The sequence below is a fragment of the Elephantulus edwardii genome, unplaced genomic scaffold (genome assembly GCF_000299155.1).
Source record: "Elephantulus edwardii isolate Elephantulus edwardi_28Jun2011 unplaced genomic scaffold, EleEdw1.0 scaffold00096, whole genome shotgun sequence".
Classification (NCBI taxonomy): domain Eukaryota; kingdom Metazoa; phylum Chordata; class Mammalia; order Macroscelidea; family Macroscelididae; genus Elephantulus; species Elephantulus edwardii.
Window position 1 is genome coordinate 6,824,499 of NW_006399846.1, and position 17,876 is coordinate 6,842,374.

Consider the following 17,876-nt stretch of genomic DNA (forward strand, 5'->3'; position numbering starts at 1 on the left):
CCTTGCACATTTCATTGTAATATTTTGCTTTGTCATCCCGTGCTGCCTTTTGAAATCTTCTATTCAACTCTTTAGTATCTTGAATTCTTCCTTCTGCTTTGGCTTCTCTGCGCTCCAGAGCAATTTTCAGAGTCTCTTCATCCATTTTGGTCTTCTCTTCCTCTTCCGTCTTTGCAATGACCATTTGCACTCTTCTTGGATGATACCCTTGATATCCTCACACAACTCATCCGGTCTTCACTCATTAGTGTTCAAGGGCTCAAACCTGTTCCTGAGATGGTTCTGAAATTCAGGTGGGATAGACTCAGAGTCATATTTTGGTTCCCGTGGACTTGGTTTAATTTTCCTCAGCTTCAGCTTGAACTTGCATATGAGTAGTTGGTAGTCTGTTCCACAATCAGCTCCTGGCCTAGTTTTCACAGCTGATATTGAGCTTCTCCAGTGGTTCTTTCCACAGATGTAATCAATCTGATTCCTATGCATACCATCAGGTGAAATCCATGTACATAACCTGTGTTTATGTCTCTTAAAAAACATATTTGCTTAAACCAGCTGTCATCTGTCTCCTGCAGACCAGCTGGTAGATTTGAACCACTGACCTATCGGTTAGCAAACCAGCACATAACCCACTTAGCCACCAAGGCTCCCAGTGATTTTAAAAGGTTCACAGTTTGAACGTATCCAAGGATCCCTTGGGGAAAAGCTTCTGTAATCGACTTCTGGAAGCAGCAAACCCTACGAAGCTTTATTCTGCTTTGTCATACAAGGCCTCATTGTGAGCTGGAATCCATCTGACAGCATATAGTTTGGTTTTGCTGGTTTGTTTTCTTATGTGCAGTGGAGGCTGAAAATCACTGGCCCAGAGGAAGGAACAAGGTGCTTTGCGGGACCTGAACATTGACTGTGGGAGGGGCATGCAGAGCCCGAGGGAAAGCCTCGTGGTCACTGCCTTTAAACAGCCTAAGGCTGTCACAGGCACAAGAAGTGTTCTTCTCGGAGGCCTCAGGATAAAAGGGAACAATTGGTAGGATTTACAAAGAGACAGATTCCAGGTCATTTGAGTAATTATAATTGTTCAACTATAAAACTCACTGACTTCAAGGTGAAGCAGAGATTACAGGCAGGCAAGGATACTGAGAAGGGAAATTCCTCCCTTCAAAGTGGTCCCTTCCCCTCTTGAGTTTATGCTCTCAGGGAGCTCACTTGTTAATTTTAGTGAGAAGCTGAGGGCTCCTGGTACCCACCTTGGGGAACCTCACACTTGAGGGGGTTTCCAACCTGGAGGGGGCAGCCAGGGTCCTGATGTGTATAAACAAATCACAGACCTGTGGGCCTGGAAGGACCCACAGACCACTTTGGCCAGGGCTACTTTTCTCCACCAGCTCAGATCCCACCTCCCAACATGCTGTGGTACACTGTCTGGGATGAGGTCTCTGTGTGGGGATTTTTTTTTTTAAAGTAATCCCCATTAGTGGTCCAAATGTAATCAGGGCTGAGACCAACAGAGCACAACTTGTTCATATGCTTGAACTCAGGGATACCACACCAAGTCATACCGAGTAATCACTTGCTCGAGGTCACCTGAACACTAGACCCAACTCTGGGTCTCTTTGTTCAACAGTTTCCGCCCTTGTGAGTGGATTCTAGTGGCACTCCACATTGAGGAACCTTTAGAGGCTCATTTCTAGACTTTTGGCTGAGTGCCTTCCACGTGCAAGGCATACAGTGTCTGACTCTCTTCTCCTGCTCCCAGAGTCCCAGGAGTTATGCAGGAAGGCTAAGGGACAAGTGGTCTGTCTGCTCTGTACCAGGTGTCAGGCCATGCCTGGTGTTGAGGCAAAGCGGCCAGGGCCTGGTTCCCCCTCCTAAGTGCTTTCATCTGCGAGGAGGAGACAGACACGTGAATGGGATGATACCCTGAAGGCAGGGGGTCCTGGACCCTGGTCATTGTGAGCCATGGACTTAGGAAAGCAACTGAGGACACTAACAGAGTAGCACAGTCAGAGAAGGTTCTCAGGAGAATAACGTAATGTAGGAACAGGACAGAGGTGACAGGAGGGAAGAGTGAAGGAGTCGGCCCGGCTGGCCGATGTGGAGCGGGAGACTTTATTCAGAGGGCTGTGGCTCCCAGTGGCTGCAGGGCAAGTGGAACCAGTAAACGAGTCAATTTCTAGTTTATTCCGCAACACTAGGAATCCCAGGAAGGGGTGGGCACAGTAGTGCTGGTACCGTTCAGCTGTCTTCCTAATTTTTCAAGATTCTCACCAGGGAACAGACTGGAGATTTCCTTTATAATTGAGGGGGAAGTTGTGGTCCAAGAAGGAAAGTAATTGTGCCCAAGATTACACAGTTACTGATGCAGGCTCCAAAGAGAAGCCAACCACACCATCCAGCATTCCCCCCCATGTGGGATGGAAACGTGCTTTAGTTCAGAGCCCAGAAAATGCACAGCACAGGCCAAACTGGGATGCACTGGTCATTCAGAGGTATGTCTTCCTGGAGCCCTGACCATTCCCTGATGTTTCTGATGGCATCTAGGTGCCAACACAGAAATTCTGTAAGAAGCTAAATGCAGTGGCCACCTTGTTCAAATGTCCCTTATACGGCCCTTGAGCTGCATCCCGGCAGGCTGGCCCCAGCAGTCCATCTCAGCTCCACCCCTCAACCTCGGCCATCGCCAGCTCCTGCAGTTAACCTGTCACGTGGTCTATTCTCAGCCCAGAGCTGGCTGCACAGAACCTCCCGTGCTGTCTGGTTTCCTCTGTCGGTGAGGAGGTGCTGGTGGGTCAGCTCCTCCCAGCTCTGTGCGTGAATGGTGTGGTGTGTCTGTGATGCTCGTGTGTTCACATGTACTGATGGAGCATGCGTGACTTCTGCACGCATCAGTGAGGGGTTTGTGCTCACGTATGTGCGTGGGTGTGTGCGCACATATTGATGAGCGCATGTGTGGCCTCTCCGCATGCTCCGGGTGGTGTTCGTGTTCACATTTGTGTATGTAGATATGTGCACAATGTTATCTCTGCACGAATCCAGGGAGTGTGTGTGTATGTGAGTGCATGGGCGCGTGCACTGCTGAGACCATTCTTTACACATCTACATTGGTCAGTATTGCATGTGCACACACACACACAGTTTGGTGTTTGGTAAATGCATCCTTCCTGGGCGGTGGGCTGGGAACACATCTCACGCCAAGGTGCTTCCTGTGAGTGCTTCTCAGCATGAGATGCACCCTCTCGGAAAGATGGACACAGCCTCCATCATCAAGCCCGTTCTGTTCCATCTGTCCCCTTCTGGGTGCTTCCTGAGCAAGGACCAGAGACTCCCTCATGACCCTGCAAGGTGCCACCACACCATGAGGTGGGGACAAGGAAGGGCCAAGCTGCATGGCACCTGGGTGGAGAGCTGTGACAGCCACTTGCTTACAGCTCGTAGGAGATGAGATGACCACGAAAGCCACCTTCCAGCTTGTGACGCTGAGTGGCCAACGTGGATTCACACACTCTTAGCACCAATGCAGAAAACTGCAGTCATAGTTCTCCAGTGTCCACACATCTCATTCCAAACCAGGTTAGACAGAGATTCATTGACAATGAAGGAGGAGGAAGGGCTGATGCCCTGTGCACCCCTTAAGCCCCGCCACGGGCTCACTAGCCCATAAGCACACACACAGCCCGGCCACCTCCCAGGATGCCTTGGTTCAGCCAGCAGCAGCCGTTTGAAAAGTTGGGGCATTGTTTCCTTTACCTGGAAAAGGCCCTGTCCTCTCACCTTTCTCCCTCCTCCACCACCCCAGGCGCCCTTTGCTGTGTGCAGCTGAGACCCAGTAACATGTCATCCTGCAAAATCTTCTTTCCAGAAACCTAGCTCTTATCCTCTTCCATAGGAGGGAAAAGTAAAAGGAAGAAGGAGAAACAGGGAATGGTGGAGGAATAAAAGTTCTGTGCATTTTCGAGATGAGTGAAGTGAGAGCTCCCCGCCCACATACTCAGGGTGTGGGGGGTGAGTGGTTTTTCCAAGGAGACCTGTATGTGGACTGATATTGAGGACCCCGATTCAGCTCTTGGATGGAGAAACAGGGCTATAAGGCAGGAGGCCTGGGGCGTGGGTGTGGTGGCCCTTCCAGTTACAGGACAGGCTGGTGATAGTGACAGTTGCTCCTCCCAGCTTCCCCCACAGCTTCTGAAGATCAGCCAGAGCACTGACTGTGGACCTTGGTTTTGCTCTGAGGTCTGAGGGCAGTGAGATGCCAACAGGCTCACTGCTAGAGAAGACCGCTCCAGATGGTTCTAATGAGGGAGTGAAAACATCACCCCTTGGGACCTCATTAAATAGGGTCATCGCAGAAGATCTAGGGCCACAGACCACCAGCACCAGCTGGGAGTTTGTTAGAAATACAGAGTCTCAGGCGCACACACGCCCGGTGCTGTCAAGTCAGAATCCACCACTTAACAAGGTCCCCAGGCAACTCATGCAAGTTGAAGTGCGAGAAATGCTGCTCTTGGGCAGTGTGGTGGCCAGAGAGTGTCACCTGGACATGGGTGAGGTGTGCAGAGTCCCAGCTCCACATCAGACCGACAGGGAGGGAACCGCCCTTTATCAAGGACCTGGGTGGAGGTTGGCGAGTGGGCTCTGGAGAGTGAGAAGTGCTGGCCTGGGGCGCTGCGGGGTGGTAGTACGGGCTCTGACGGGGGCTCTGATTGCTCGTTGCTCCTCTCCTCTCTCCACCTGGCAGATCTGCGGGATGATTCTCACCTGCTGCTTGCATCGGAGGCTTCAGATGCATTTTTACTAAAGGTCACTCCTGCCCCTCTGAGGACTGAAGCTCAGAGCCCCACTGCCAGGCTTGGAGAGCAGCATCAGCTCAACTAGGGCCCTGCACTCTACTGACTCCGTGTCCAGCCCCCCCCTCACCCGGGGAACCCACAAAATGCCTCAGAGCACACCCCGTGGCTCCTACCCAGGCCAGACCTCCTCCTGCAGCCCTTACCTCCGCCTCTGAGTACTCACCTTCAGAACCTCGGCAGGAGATGGAGACCCCGTCAGGAGCCAGCCTAAGGTCGCCAGGCCACCATGGACTTGGAGGGCAGGAGCTGGGCACGCTGCTGTCCCTCCAGCTCCAATGCCTGAAAATGCGGGCCGCTGAGATTCCTGAGCTCAGTGTTAGATTCCTTCTGAAGGGAGGGGTCACAGCTGTGCAAAGAAGCCCTGGCCTGCCCTGCAGGAGGTGCTGAGGGCTTTGCTCTCCCTCTGAGAAATGTAGCTGGTGGGGCAGTTAGAAATGTCTCTTCTCCCAAAGACCCAGCAGCTTTAATCTGCCATCCCCAAAGCCCCTTCCCCCAGATATCTGTGTCTTGACAGCCTTGCTCCTTTCTGCAGGGACTGAGATGGAACTCTGAGACGAGGCAGCCCAGGAGCTGGGGTTGGCCTGCAGGCTGCGTGGGGCTGCCAGGGCAGATGAGCAGTGAGCAAGGTGGGGAAGAAGTGGCTGTCCTGGTACCTGCTGTATTGGGGACAGAGCCCTGCACCTCAAGTTTTCCCCACTCCCCCCTCCCTCAGAGAGCTCCCACTGGAAGTAGGGGCATGGGCCCACACCCCGGCCTCAAGGGTGGCAGTTGGGTAGGTGATTAGCATGCACCCATGCTCTGCTCCACAGCCCGATTCTCAGAAATGTCAGCTTTTTAAAAAGCATCTTGAGCTCTTAAATGCTGGCAAGTGAAGCCAAATCACAAACCTCAAAAAAGTTGGAGCCCAGAGGAAGTGAAGCTCTGACGGGGCCTCTCAGGAGAAGGGTGCTGAATATCCCACGGACTTCCAAAAGAACACACAGCTATGTCTCGGAGAAAGTGCAGCCAGAGTGCTCCTGAGAGACAAAGGTGACAAAGCTTCGACTCACACACTTCAGGTATGTTGTTAGGAGAAGCTTTTCCTCAGAGACGGACGTCATGCTTGGGAAGATGGAGCGTCAGCAAAAGAGGTAGACTCTCCACCAGATGGATTGACCCTGAGTGTATCAGAAATGATGAGGATGGCCCAGGATAGGATTCAGAGCAGTTATTTAGGGTTGTATTCGAGTTGAGGGCACCTAACTCCCCCAAGGACTTGAGCACCATGCTCCCCCCAGGGGCCTCCTTGCACATTCTCCCACAAACTCCAGGGTGAGTACAGTCCCTTCAACTGGTTTTGTTAGCCACTGAGTCAGGCAACGAATTTTCAAAAGAAACTTTCCCAAATACTAGCCAGTTGCTCTTCTGATCAGGGCTGACTCACGCACAGGTGCCTCTGTGTGTGTCAGGGCGGAAATACTCTCAAGGACTTTTCAGTGGCTCTTTCGGTTGTTTATTTGTTTGTTTTTCAGAAGCCCATCACCAGCTTTCCTTCCTAAGTCCCTCTGGGTGGACTTAGACCATCAACCTTTTGGTTAACCGTCAAGGCTACCCAGGTCAGCCTATCAAACAAAAGGAAATTCTTAGAAAATAGAGTATAGATGCTGGTAGTTTCCTAAGAAACAGGTATCAACTCATAAGTCACCCCATCTCTCATTCTCATTGTCCGGGATCAGAACCGACTCAGAGCTGATATTCCCTCCCCCCCCACATTGGGTTTCTCAGCTGTCAATCACTTGGCAGGAGCCAACCATCTTTCTTCCGTGGCGCTGCTGTCGGATTCTGGCTGCCAGAGAGGCACAACCTTTGGTTTAAGCCGCACCCGGGTAAATGGGATACAGCACCGGAGGTCCAAGACAGCCAAGTTGTGCCACTGAGTCGTGTATGGCTCACAATGACCCTCTGAACGACAGATCTGAGCCTTGTCCTGCGCCATTCTTATCCCAAACATCTCAGCCCATTGCCGCAATCACTTTATCAGTCCATCTCACTGAGGGTCTAGTGCCCCCAAAAGTCTGTGTATGCATTAGCTGCAACAGCACACCCAGCAACACTTCTCAGGTTCTGGGCGACCCTGGACTCTATTTACTGCCGCAAAAAAAAGGCTAAGCCCGTGATCAGGAAAGGTCAGACCTCACCACCCGCTTGATCCTTTTCATAATCTAAAAAGTACAGTTCTCCTAACCTGAGTCAGTCCTGGTGTCCTCTCTCCTGCACCACGTCACTCGCTGCCTGTCTCCAGCATGAGGCTGTAGAGAAATTACTGCCTCAGAACAGGCATCACCCGTGTGAACAGGAGGCAGGCCAGTTCTCACGGAGGACCATCTCCTCCCCTCAGGGCTCCCTGGAGCCTAACTCCTCTGCTTGGAGAGGCTGCAGTGCAAGTCCGTGAAGAAGAGAGCCCAGCTCTGCCAGCAACCACAGACTGTACCAAGGCCAAAAGAACGGGGTTGTGGTTACCTTTGCTGCTCTTTCGCTTCCTGGGATGCATGCAAATCCAAAAAAACAAGCACAACTACAGAGCTGTTGAAGGGCTTGACAAGTCTCATGGAGCAAGGGTGGAAAGGGGAGCGGACTGCTGCGCCAGAGCCTGCTCTTCCTGCTGGGGTGCCTCAGAGGTGGGGAGCAGGGAATGCTGGGGTCTGACACATGCCTGCTGCTGGTGAGTGGCTTCCCCCAGTTCTCCACTGAGGTCAGCCGGGCTTGTGGAGAAGGGAGGCAGAGGTTGACAGGCCAGAAACATAAAGCTCAAAGAGTTCCTGCATGGCTTAAAAATGCCTAAGCACTTGGCAACTAACTGAAAGGTTGGAGGTTCAAGTCCTCGCATGGCTTAAAAATGCCTAAGCACTTGGCAACTAACTGAAAGGTTGGAGGTTCAAGTCCTCTCAGAGGCACTTAGGAAGGCAAGAGTGGAGGTCTACTTGAAAAGATCATAGCCATTGAGAACCCTGTGGAGTGCAGGTCTGCTGTGAAGTATATGGGCATGCCATAAATATGAATACATTTGATGACAATTTGGAAGAAAATAAAATCCACAGGCGTTTGCATAGTGTTCTAGGGCAGTGGGTTACGAGCCTGACTCCTTTGGCCCCGGCCCCACATATTAGGTTAGGTGAGCCTGACTGCTGATTTCTGTCCTGAGAGTAGGCCAGCCCTGACAGCCACTGGTTATGGCTATAGAGTGTGAGAGAACAGCTCAGGATGTTTTGGAAAATTGTTGTTGTTGTTACGTGCCATCGAGTTGCATGCTACTCATAGCAACCCTATGTACAACATTTCTAAACCCTGCTCTATCCTGTGCCAATCTCTTTGTCTTTGACACACCTACTCCCATTACCCCAGCCACTGAATCAATCCACCTCATAGAGGGTCTTCCTCTCCTGCGCTGTCCCGCCACTCTCCCAAGCATGACCCCCTTCAAGTACTGGCCCCGCCTTGCAACATGTCCAAAGTATTTCAGATGAAGCTTCAGAATCCTTGCTTCCGAGGGGCAGCCTGCTCACACCCTCTCCAGGACAAACCTGTTTGTACTCCTAGCAGTCCATGGTATATACTCTTCTCCAGCACCACAGCTCAAAGGCATCAACTCGCCTATCATCTGTAGTCATTGCCCAGCTCTCTGATGCATAGCAAGTAATGGCAAAAACCATGGCCTGTATCAGACGCACCTTAGTCTCCAGACTGACATTGTTGCTCTTTAGCACTTTGGAGAAATTTGTCTTTTCATTTCCTGGCTGCTGGTACCAAGAGTATCAATTGAGCCAAGCAAACTGAAGCTGTTAATAATCTTAGTTTCTTCACCATTTATCATAATGCTGCCAACTGGCCTATTGGTGAGAAATGCCAACAGCCTATAAGAGGTACGCGAGGCCCAAGTGTGGCGGAGCACTATGTGGAGCACAAAAGGGCTGGGGTCTTGGCTTAGGAGGTAGGTGTCCCCAGTTGGCTGCCTTCCTGCCTGCAAGAGGCAGCCCTACCCAGGTCCCTGCTCTGGGTATTCCATTCGAGGAGAGAGGACATTCTTGTTCAAAGTCAACCTCAGTCCTGTGCAGCACAGGCCTCTTGTATAAATGGGTCCAGAGATGAAGCAGGCATTTACAGGAAAGCCCCATCCCAACCATATCAAACAGCCTTTCCAGTCCACTATCTCATAGACACCCTGCAAAGGAAGGGTACATCCCCAAGCTCCCCATGGATGGTGTAGGGGAGATGAAAATCAGCCTGGGGTGGAGGACTGCTTAGTGGTTCTCATTCTTTTTCGCTTGCCTGCCCAAATGAGCCTAGTCTCGACTCCATTAGCTACCCTGCATAGCCGATTGCAGGACGTTATCAGGGGGTCTATTTGGTGCTTTCTGAGGGGCTACAGTGTGCATAGATCGTGTTAGTCGCATGAGCACATTATCTCAGAGCTATGCAATAAAAGGGTGTTACACCCCCCAGCCCCATTCCCACTAAGGTATGGTTGAAGACGTGAAGGCTGGCGACCTCCCCCCCCCCCCAAGTCAGGGGTTCGCCACAGGAGCAGAGGGAGGAACACCGGGCGCCTCTGTCCCCAACCTCCCATTCTCCATCACTGTGTAATAAGCTGTCAGGTTGACATTCAAGAACAAAGTGTCCCTCAGGGGACCGCCTCGCACCCCCTTGCAGGTTGCACAGAGCCATCCATCAGGCCAGAGGCGCCAGCCGCCCCGCGCGGCTGCAGGCAGCAGAAAGTATGGCTTATTTCAGGCTGACAGCCGGGCCTCCTGGCGGAATGCTCCCAGCAGTGCAGGCATGGGAACGGCGCAGCCCGCCACCTCGGGTGCCAGCGCCCGACAGCCCCCTGCTCGGCTCCCTGGGGTCTCACCCACCCCACCACCTAAGCTCAGACAGCCACCACCTCCCCTTCCGCTGAGGCCGCTTTGCGCTTTCATCCCTTCCGTGTGCATTTGAGCACCACTATCGCTGCGGCTCTGGGGTGGAAAGTGGTTTTGGCCTCGTGGAGTTTGTGGCCTAGAATCTCATCAGCCTTCTGAGCCCTTGGATGCAGAGGGACCCCGGGTGGCACTGAGGCCCAGCCAGCCAACCAAGGGTGTTAATGTCTTTGCATTAATGACACTTGACTCACAGTGACCATGTGTTACAGACTAGAACTGCTCCATAGATCTCCAGACCTGCCTACCAAAGTGCCCCTGCGTGTATTCAAACCACCAACCTTTCCTTTAGTAGCCAAATGGATAATCATTTGCAGGCCCAGGGCCAGAGGTGAGGTATCGATGGGATGTGCCTCGAGAACCTTCATGTCCTAGAAACCCTTTGGATCTTGAGGTCAGCTATTCTGGCCGCCTCTTCAGAGTTTTGAGATAGGGGGTCAACTGGAGCAGAGTTTTTTTTTCACCACACCCCAACTGTAAGCCTTGTAAACACCCTCTATTTACTGACTACCTTGGGGACCAGCCTCTCACCGCAGGACGCCCTGATGGGCTAATTTGAAGGGAGCTGCTCTTCTCACCCAAAGTCAGCACCTCTCTGGGGGGTTCCAGTCCACAGGAGGGAAGAAGAACAGTCCCCACTCCTGCGACCTACAGCCTGGAAACCCAGAGGAGCCTTAGCTCAGAGCCCCTTCTGACTCGTTGTCCAGGCAGGTTTGAGAATCTGTATCACCAGTAGGGGGCGCTCACATGAGCCATCGACGAGTGATCAGACAAGACAAGCAAACCACATGCCATCCAGAGAGCTCCGCTGCATGGCAATCCCGAGTGCGTCACGGTAGAACCTCACTCGGTAGGATTTCCAAGGCTGTCACCTCTCAGAAGCAAGTGGCCAGGCCATTCCTACAAGGGGTCCCATCTGAGTGTGTCCCTACCACCAACCTGTTGGTAGTTAAGCTGTTTACACTACCCAGTCTTAAAACCAGTAACAGAACCACCTGAAGGAGATTTTCAAAACACAGACTAGGGCTCTGGGATTTCTAATCTGTAAGCTTTGGGCCGAGAGTTTGCATTCCTAACAAGCTCTCGTGTATACTACACATCCTGGGTCCACTGCTTTAGCTGACATCACAAAAAGCACACGTCCTACCGCATGCAAATGTTGTCCCTCTGGATGTCCCACCTGGGTTTCTCTTAAGATTGTCCTCTACCAGGCCGACTGTGAGTGATGAAGAAATCACTGCCACTGTCCTCAGTTTATAAACCACCAAGGAAGTGCTCCGCTTCTAAGATTCCTGCAGGCACCTGCCTGCCCCAGAGGGCTGTGTGAGCTTGTGGCCTTGACCGGAGACCAGGTGCCTGGGTCCTCTTTCTGGAAGAAGGCAAGCAACACACCAGGTCCTATTGTTCTGCCGTCTCTGCGCCTTGGGACAGCCTCTCTCTTTAACTCCTTTTTTCCCCATTTTCTATCTCAGCACAGTAGCCACTCCTGTTTTCTCACCCGGGAGCTCTGGTGGCTTAGTCTGTAGGGAGTTGCACTGCTGTCCCAAAGACTGCGCCTCTCTGGTGGTTCAAAGCCACCAGCGACTCCTTGAGGGAAAGATGGACAATCTCCTCTTGCGTGTTTACAACCTCAAATTCAGTGGAATTGTTTCCAACTTGATAGCAATGGCAGAGTTCTCTCTCTCTTTGCTCAGAGCCCATGGATCTCCCCTTCCCTCTCCCAAAGGACAGATCCCAGACTCCGTCCCCACTTGCCTATACTCCTCAGCACCCCCTTCCTTTCAAGTGCCATTTGAGAAGTCCGGGCCAGATGGACTCCTGGAACCAGCTGGCCCTGGTTCTGGTTATGGGTCATAACAACCTTCTAGAAACAGAGAAATTGCCTTTGTTTTTGTTGAGTGCCATCAAGTCCATTCTCAACTCCTTGCAAAGTTGCCTTAACATATGGCATACAGAGAACAGCTCTACTTATAAACATTCCCTTGCCCTTAACCAAGCTCAGTGTTAGCTCCCTGTGCTAGGGAGCATGGAAATAAAGGAATTATACACAGCACTACTTCTGTCACTGCTTGATCTCTGCAGGGGTCTCCTGGGGTGGTGAGTAGGTCATCAAGAGCATTGCATCCCAGTGCCACATCCGGAAGGCACTCCTCCATGATTAGCAAGCCAGTTGACCACGCTGATTGAGGTCCTGCCTACCTCTGTCTTGTCAATTCACTTTATCCACAAACACTTGATCTGTTTGAACCGACCTCTCCTGCCTGTGAGTGGCACTAGCTCCAGGCGGCAAGGCCGAGCTGCACTCAGACATGTCTGCTCGAATCATGCTCCTCCGACAGCATTCTGCTTTCGGCCAGTCAGTGTCTTCCTGTGCTGTACCGTGCTGTACAGCCTCTGGTAATGAACCTGCAGTTTGCTCTTCCCTGCTGTAGCTGTCTTCCTCTGCCTGGCTGCTGCAGGTGCAGGGTTTGGTGAGAGGCCTGGAGCAAGGGGCTCCTCTGGTGAAATGTGAACTGAGACACACACGGGATCCTGCCCAAACCATCTCGCTCCAGAGGAGCCGGTTTTCTCCACGTAGACCAACTAATTGGCCTCATTCCTCCAAACCCAAGTGGGGACCACTTTCATCCCAATGCAAAAATATTAGAATCTTGGCTGATTCTGAGGGCACTAGGCTGCTAGTGCAGAGGGAAAGGAAGTGGCAGTCTTTTAAGACATATAACAGTTATTCTGCTTCATTCATCGCCCTGTCTGTATGTGCTCACAGTAGAGTAAGGAGAATGGGAAAGGCTTAAAAGTTATTGAGTAAGCTGAGTCCTAGTGGCATAGTGTAGAATGTGTTGAGCTGCTAACCTAGAAGTTAGTGGTTCAAATCCACCAAGCAATCTGAGGGAGGAAAATGGGCAGAATCCTTCTGTAAAGATTTACAGCTTCACAAACCCATACGATGGCTGTTATGTGTCAGACTCAACGAGATGGGGATAAATTTTGGGGTTTTAGACTTAACTAAGATGGGTCCAAGATGAGAGATAGGAAGTCAGGAAGGCAGGCTGGGAACCTGGAGTGAAACTTAAGGGGGTCTGGTGATGTAATATATAAACAGACTGACCCACCTGAAGAAACCCTGGGCTAGGGAGTCCTGGGACCAGTTGGATCCAGACTATTCACTACACCATCACAGCGGCCGTCCCCCATGGAAGGAGCCTTACGTGTAGTGGGCTGATGTCTACAGTGAACATGAGTGTGTGCACAAACATAAGCCTAAGGCTGAGGAGGGATGAGCCCCATGCCAGGCTCTGGCCCGCAGCACACAGACAATGCTCTCAAGGCCTGCCTCTGCTGTCTAAACAGCCCAGGGACGACAGGGGCCTTTGTCAGGTGGGCAGAGAGCGCAAAGCATTTGCTGACACTTTCCCCATGGCGGCTGCTGGCTGGCCTGTCACCTGTCACTACTTCCCAGCAGGCACGGCTACCTCATGTCAGCCCTGAAGGCCAGGCTGTCGCTGCTGCCTCTGGGTGGGCTGTGTGGAGTTGGGGACCTGGCTCCCACTCTCTCTGACAACCAAGACTAGAGAAGAGAGGCGCTGGGGAGGGCAGGGCTCAGGGGCCAAGAGCCAAGACCATCTCACTTATTTTAGTTTTAAAAACACATGAAGCATCAAGTGCCCTTTTCCTCCTGCTTCCACTGCCCTTTTAACCCTGTCTGACAGTTCCTTGGACAGAAAGGGCAGCAGGCACTGCTGGAGTCCTGACAGGTCTCTAGGCAGCAGGTCCTGCTCGGCCTTGATCATCATTGCTGCTGTAACACAAGCGCCACCAGTGGGTGGCTTTAACGAACTTCCATGTAGGAGGCTACAAACCACTATTTATGTCGTTTATTCAGGGCTCTGGTTATGAGGAAAGGCCTGCTGTCTGTCAGCTCTGGGGGAAGAACCTCGGCTCTGTCCCTCAATTCCTTGAAGATATTCCTGTGGAGTTTGTTTCCCCAGCTCACTCCCCTCACCTCACACTGTGTTTGTTTCTGCATCCAACCTGCTCTTTTTAGAGCTCTGAGGGAATTAGATTTAGGACCCACTCTACACTGTTAGGGGAGCTTTGGTGGCCTAGAGGCTCCAGGACACTGTGCTGCAATCCCAAAGGCACATGGTTTGAGGCCACCAGTTGCTTCTGGGCTGAAGATGGACAATCTCCTGTGAGATTAACTGCCTCTGAAAATCCGCTGGAGCATCATGGTACACACAACAGCAACTATACCGATATGGTCTCATTACCATATCAAAGAAAGAGTGATTTCCAAAGAGAATTGAATCTGCTGGCATAAGGGGTCAGGATTTTAAAACATGGGTTTAAAAACAACAACAACAAAACCCACTTACTAATTTATTTCCATCAAGTTGGAACCAACTCATAGCTGGCGCTCCAGTGACATTCTAGAGCTTGTGAATCACGTGGAGGAGACCTCCCATGAAGCAGCTGGTGAATGCAAACTACCAAAAAGGCCCTATATCTTTGAGTTATCAGCACAATTCCCTCCATCAGGGACACACTAAATCCATAATCAACTGCATCATCTTACCAGTTCACCTCCCTCCTCCGCCTTATGGTCTGCAACAAGGAAGCAGGGCTGACCCAGGAGCACCCCCACTGACTTTGCCCCTCAGCTATACGGGGGTCTCTAGGATCTCAAAAGGGGGCGCTCCAGATGGGCAGCTTCCATAGAGAGGGCCTAGCTGCAGCAGGCCCTGCAGGATGCTGTTACTCTTTTTTTGTTAGTTTAAGGAGACACAATAGTCCACCTCTGCAGCTGTCATTAAACTGAGCAGAAACGACACGGGCAAATCAATAGCCTCCCCATCTTTGGCCAATGCTTTAAGGAGAAGCCATTGCGATGCCAATATGTGTGTCCAAAATGGCATTTATTTAATCTCGTTTCCCTCTTGCTTCTGCAGATTATTGAAAGCTGCTACCAGGACAGCCTGAGACAAGCTGAGACAGAGAGGTGCGTGGTGCACCTAGTCCACATAGCTCCGTCAGCAGACCCCTCCCTCATCCCTGACACACCGACTCCCCTTCCCAGAATGCTCTGCCCCAGCTTTCAGCCAGGGATGTTCTTCTAGGGGTTCCACCTCTAGTTTGGGACTTCCAAGGACCTAGAGTCTATCAATGTAATGCCCAGGAACAAGCTGGATGTCTTTACATACATGACTTTTTTTTAATATTCTTTCTTTTTTATTGTTGCTGAGAATACACACAGCAAAATGTCACTTCTCACGTGTAATTAATGACAGCAGTTACAGTTTTCCAGGTGTGCAATCATTCTCACTTCTAAATTATTTCTTCACCGTTAACTCAGTGGCCCCTAAAATTCCTTCTAACCTTCAGAGTTGTTGTTATGTGCTGCTGAGTTGACTACAACTATGACTGATAGTCATAGAGTCCTGGTAGGGACCTTATGAACAATAGCTACGAACAATATCCTGTTTTGTCCTGAGCCAATCTCACTGTCTCTGACACAGAGGCCCCCATTTCCCCAGTCACTGTGTCAATCTATATCATCTAGGGGCTTCCTCAATTTGATCTCATATGAAGAATTATTTAGAAGAGCTCAATGCTCCAGGCAGACATTCTTTACTGGTTAGACTAAACTATTGTTTGATTTAAAGAAGACCTGGGAGATATTTTTATTTAAGGTTTGCAGATTATCTTGGGCAATAGTTTCGGGGGTTTGGCCAGCCTCCATGGCTCCAGGAAGTCTAGAGACCATGAGAACTTGATTACACACATATGCCTTTATCTACTCCTCACAGCAAATCTGTAAAAGAGGCATTATCTTCGCTTCCAATGTGAAAAACATCAAACCCTGGACAATTTAAGTGATTGCTCAAGACTCACCTAGATAGTGAATGCAGCCTGAGAATGAGCCCCAGCCAGTCCATGCATTCTGTATGCTAAGTAGATAATTCCAGAAGCTGGCCTATACAAAGAGGAATGCAGCATTGGGATTGGGAGAAGACTCATCAACAACCTCCGTTATGCAGATGACACAACCTTCCTTGAAGAACGTGAAGATGATGAAGCACTTGCAGCAGAAGATCAATGACTACAGCCTTCAATGTGAATTACATCTCAACATCAAGAAACTTGAAATCCTCACCACTGTACCAACAAGCACATCGTAATAGACAGAGAAGAGACTGGAGTTGTCAACAATTTCATTTTACTTGGATCCACAATCAACACCCATGGTAGCAGCAGTCCAGGAATCAAAAGGCATGTTGCATTGAGGAAATCTGCTGTCAAGGATTTCTCTAAAGTGTTAAAGAGCAAGGATGTCTATTTATAGATTAAGGAACTCGAGGCAATACTTTCAACTGCACCTGAAAGGCAGACAATGAATAAGGAGGACAGAAGAATAATCAATGCTTTTGAATTGTAGTGCAACGGAAGAGTTCTGAATATCCCATGGACTTCCAAGAGCTAATGAATCTGTCTTGGAGGAAATGCAACCAGGGTGCTCCTCAGAGGCAAGGATGCTGAAACTTCACCTCACATACTTTGGGCATGTTGTCAGGAGGGACTAGTCCTGGGGGAAAGACATCACACTTTGAAAGGGGGGATTTCAATGAAGGAGAAGAAACCTTCAGGAGGATGGTGCAGGATAGGGCACGTTTCAGATCTGTTCACAGGATCACTATAAGTCATCAACTTGATGGCATCTAACAACGTAAGTAGAAACAGTAATCCATGTTTTTCGTCTACTATATTTTGGTTCAACTGATAATGGTCCAATTTCACGGATGCTGAATGCCAATAAGATATTTGGGGTAAGGAAGAGCCTGGGTAGTATATATAAAATCATTGCGCAAACTCTGAAGCACAGTAAAAATATAATCTGATATTTCATTATACTGTGTTGTTCTCTGCCCACCCCTGGTGCCCACTCAGCTAACCAAAAGGTGGGTGGTTTGAACCCGTCAGTCACTCCGTGGGAGAAAGGCGTGGCAGTTTGATTCCAAAAAGAGTTACAGCCAAGAAAAGCCTGGGGGTACCTCATCTCTCTCCCACAGAGCCATGGCAATGGTGGTTTCAGTTTGGGGCTCTGTCTATCTCTTGCCTACAAGTCCTGAGACCAGAAACTCCATCCTCCATTCATTTGGATGCAAACAACTAGTCATCCATCTGCCTGTCCATGGTGAGGGGAGTCAAGCTAGGTGAGTAGCACAGAGGTTCTTCCTGTCCCTAATAAACCGAACCAGTCACCAGGCCTTGTCACTTCTGCCTGCATCTATCTTGCTGCTTCTCCCCTTGGGCTCCCTCCGAGCACACTGAATCACTCCCCCAGCCTCACTCTGATCTCCCTGCATGTCCACTGCAGCCAAAGCAATCTCTCTAAAGGCCTGGCCAGAGTCTGGGCTACAGCCTTTCCACAGGTGCCCCAGAGCTCTTAGCATTAAGTTCAACACTCAGCAGGTTTCCATCCAGTGGCTGCTGCCCTTCCCTAGACACTACCCTGTGGTTTGGGGCATCCGCCCCATTGACTTCAGTATAGGCACTTGGTTCCAGAGCTCAAAGCCTTTGCTGGGACATACACACATTCCTCACCTCAGGCAGATGCTCACTTTCAGCTCTTGGCTCTGACATCACTTCCTCTGGAGGGCATCCCCAAGTTTAGGTGGCTCCCCACCCATACTTCCTCTGTGCATATCATTAGCGCAGCACTCATAACCACCGGTTTACTTTCCTGGGGTCCCAGGACTAAGTATATGATTCAGTCTGCTTCATCCATCACTGCGTTCTAGGAGTTTGGGACATGGTGGTGTAGTTGGCTGCTGTGGGAACAATTCCAACGCAAAGTAACCCCATGGGGCAGAGGACAGCCGCAGCCAGGGTGTCCAGGCTGGAATCTGCACAGAAGCCAGGTGTCTCTCACACAAAGCAGGTGGGTCGATCTGAAGGGCCAATCTTTCAATTACTCAACCACTGTGCCACCAAGGCCTCCTGCCGCACGGTCGGTTGTCTTCAGTAAGTCTTCTCTGTGTAAGTAAACATCTCTTGTCTATGCCGACCCCAGTGTGAGCCA

At 50.7% G+C, this 17,876-nt stretch overlaps 1 protein-coding gene across 1 annotated transcript in view; it reads left to right on the forward strand.

Moving 5' to 3' along the window:
- Positions 1-4,792, forward strand: part of LOC102871232 (tetraspanin-11-like) — an 84,753-nt gene extending 79,961 nt beyond the window's left edge. The window contains exon 7 of the mRNA XM_006891303.1: positions 4,733-4,792. Coding sequence (XP_006891365.1) covers positions 4,733-4,792 — 60 coding nt within the window. The remainder of the gene's footprint in view (positions 1-4,732) is intronic.
- Positions 4,793-17,876: the final 13,084 nt, after the last annotated feature.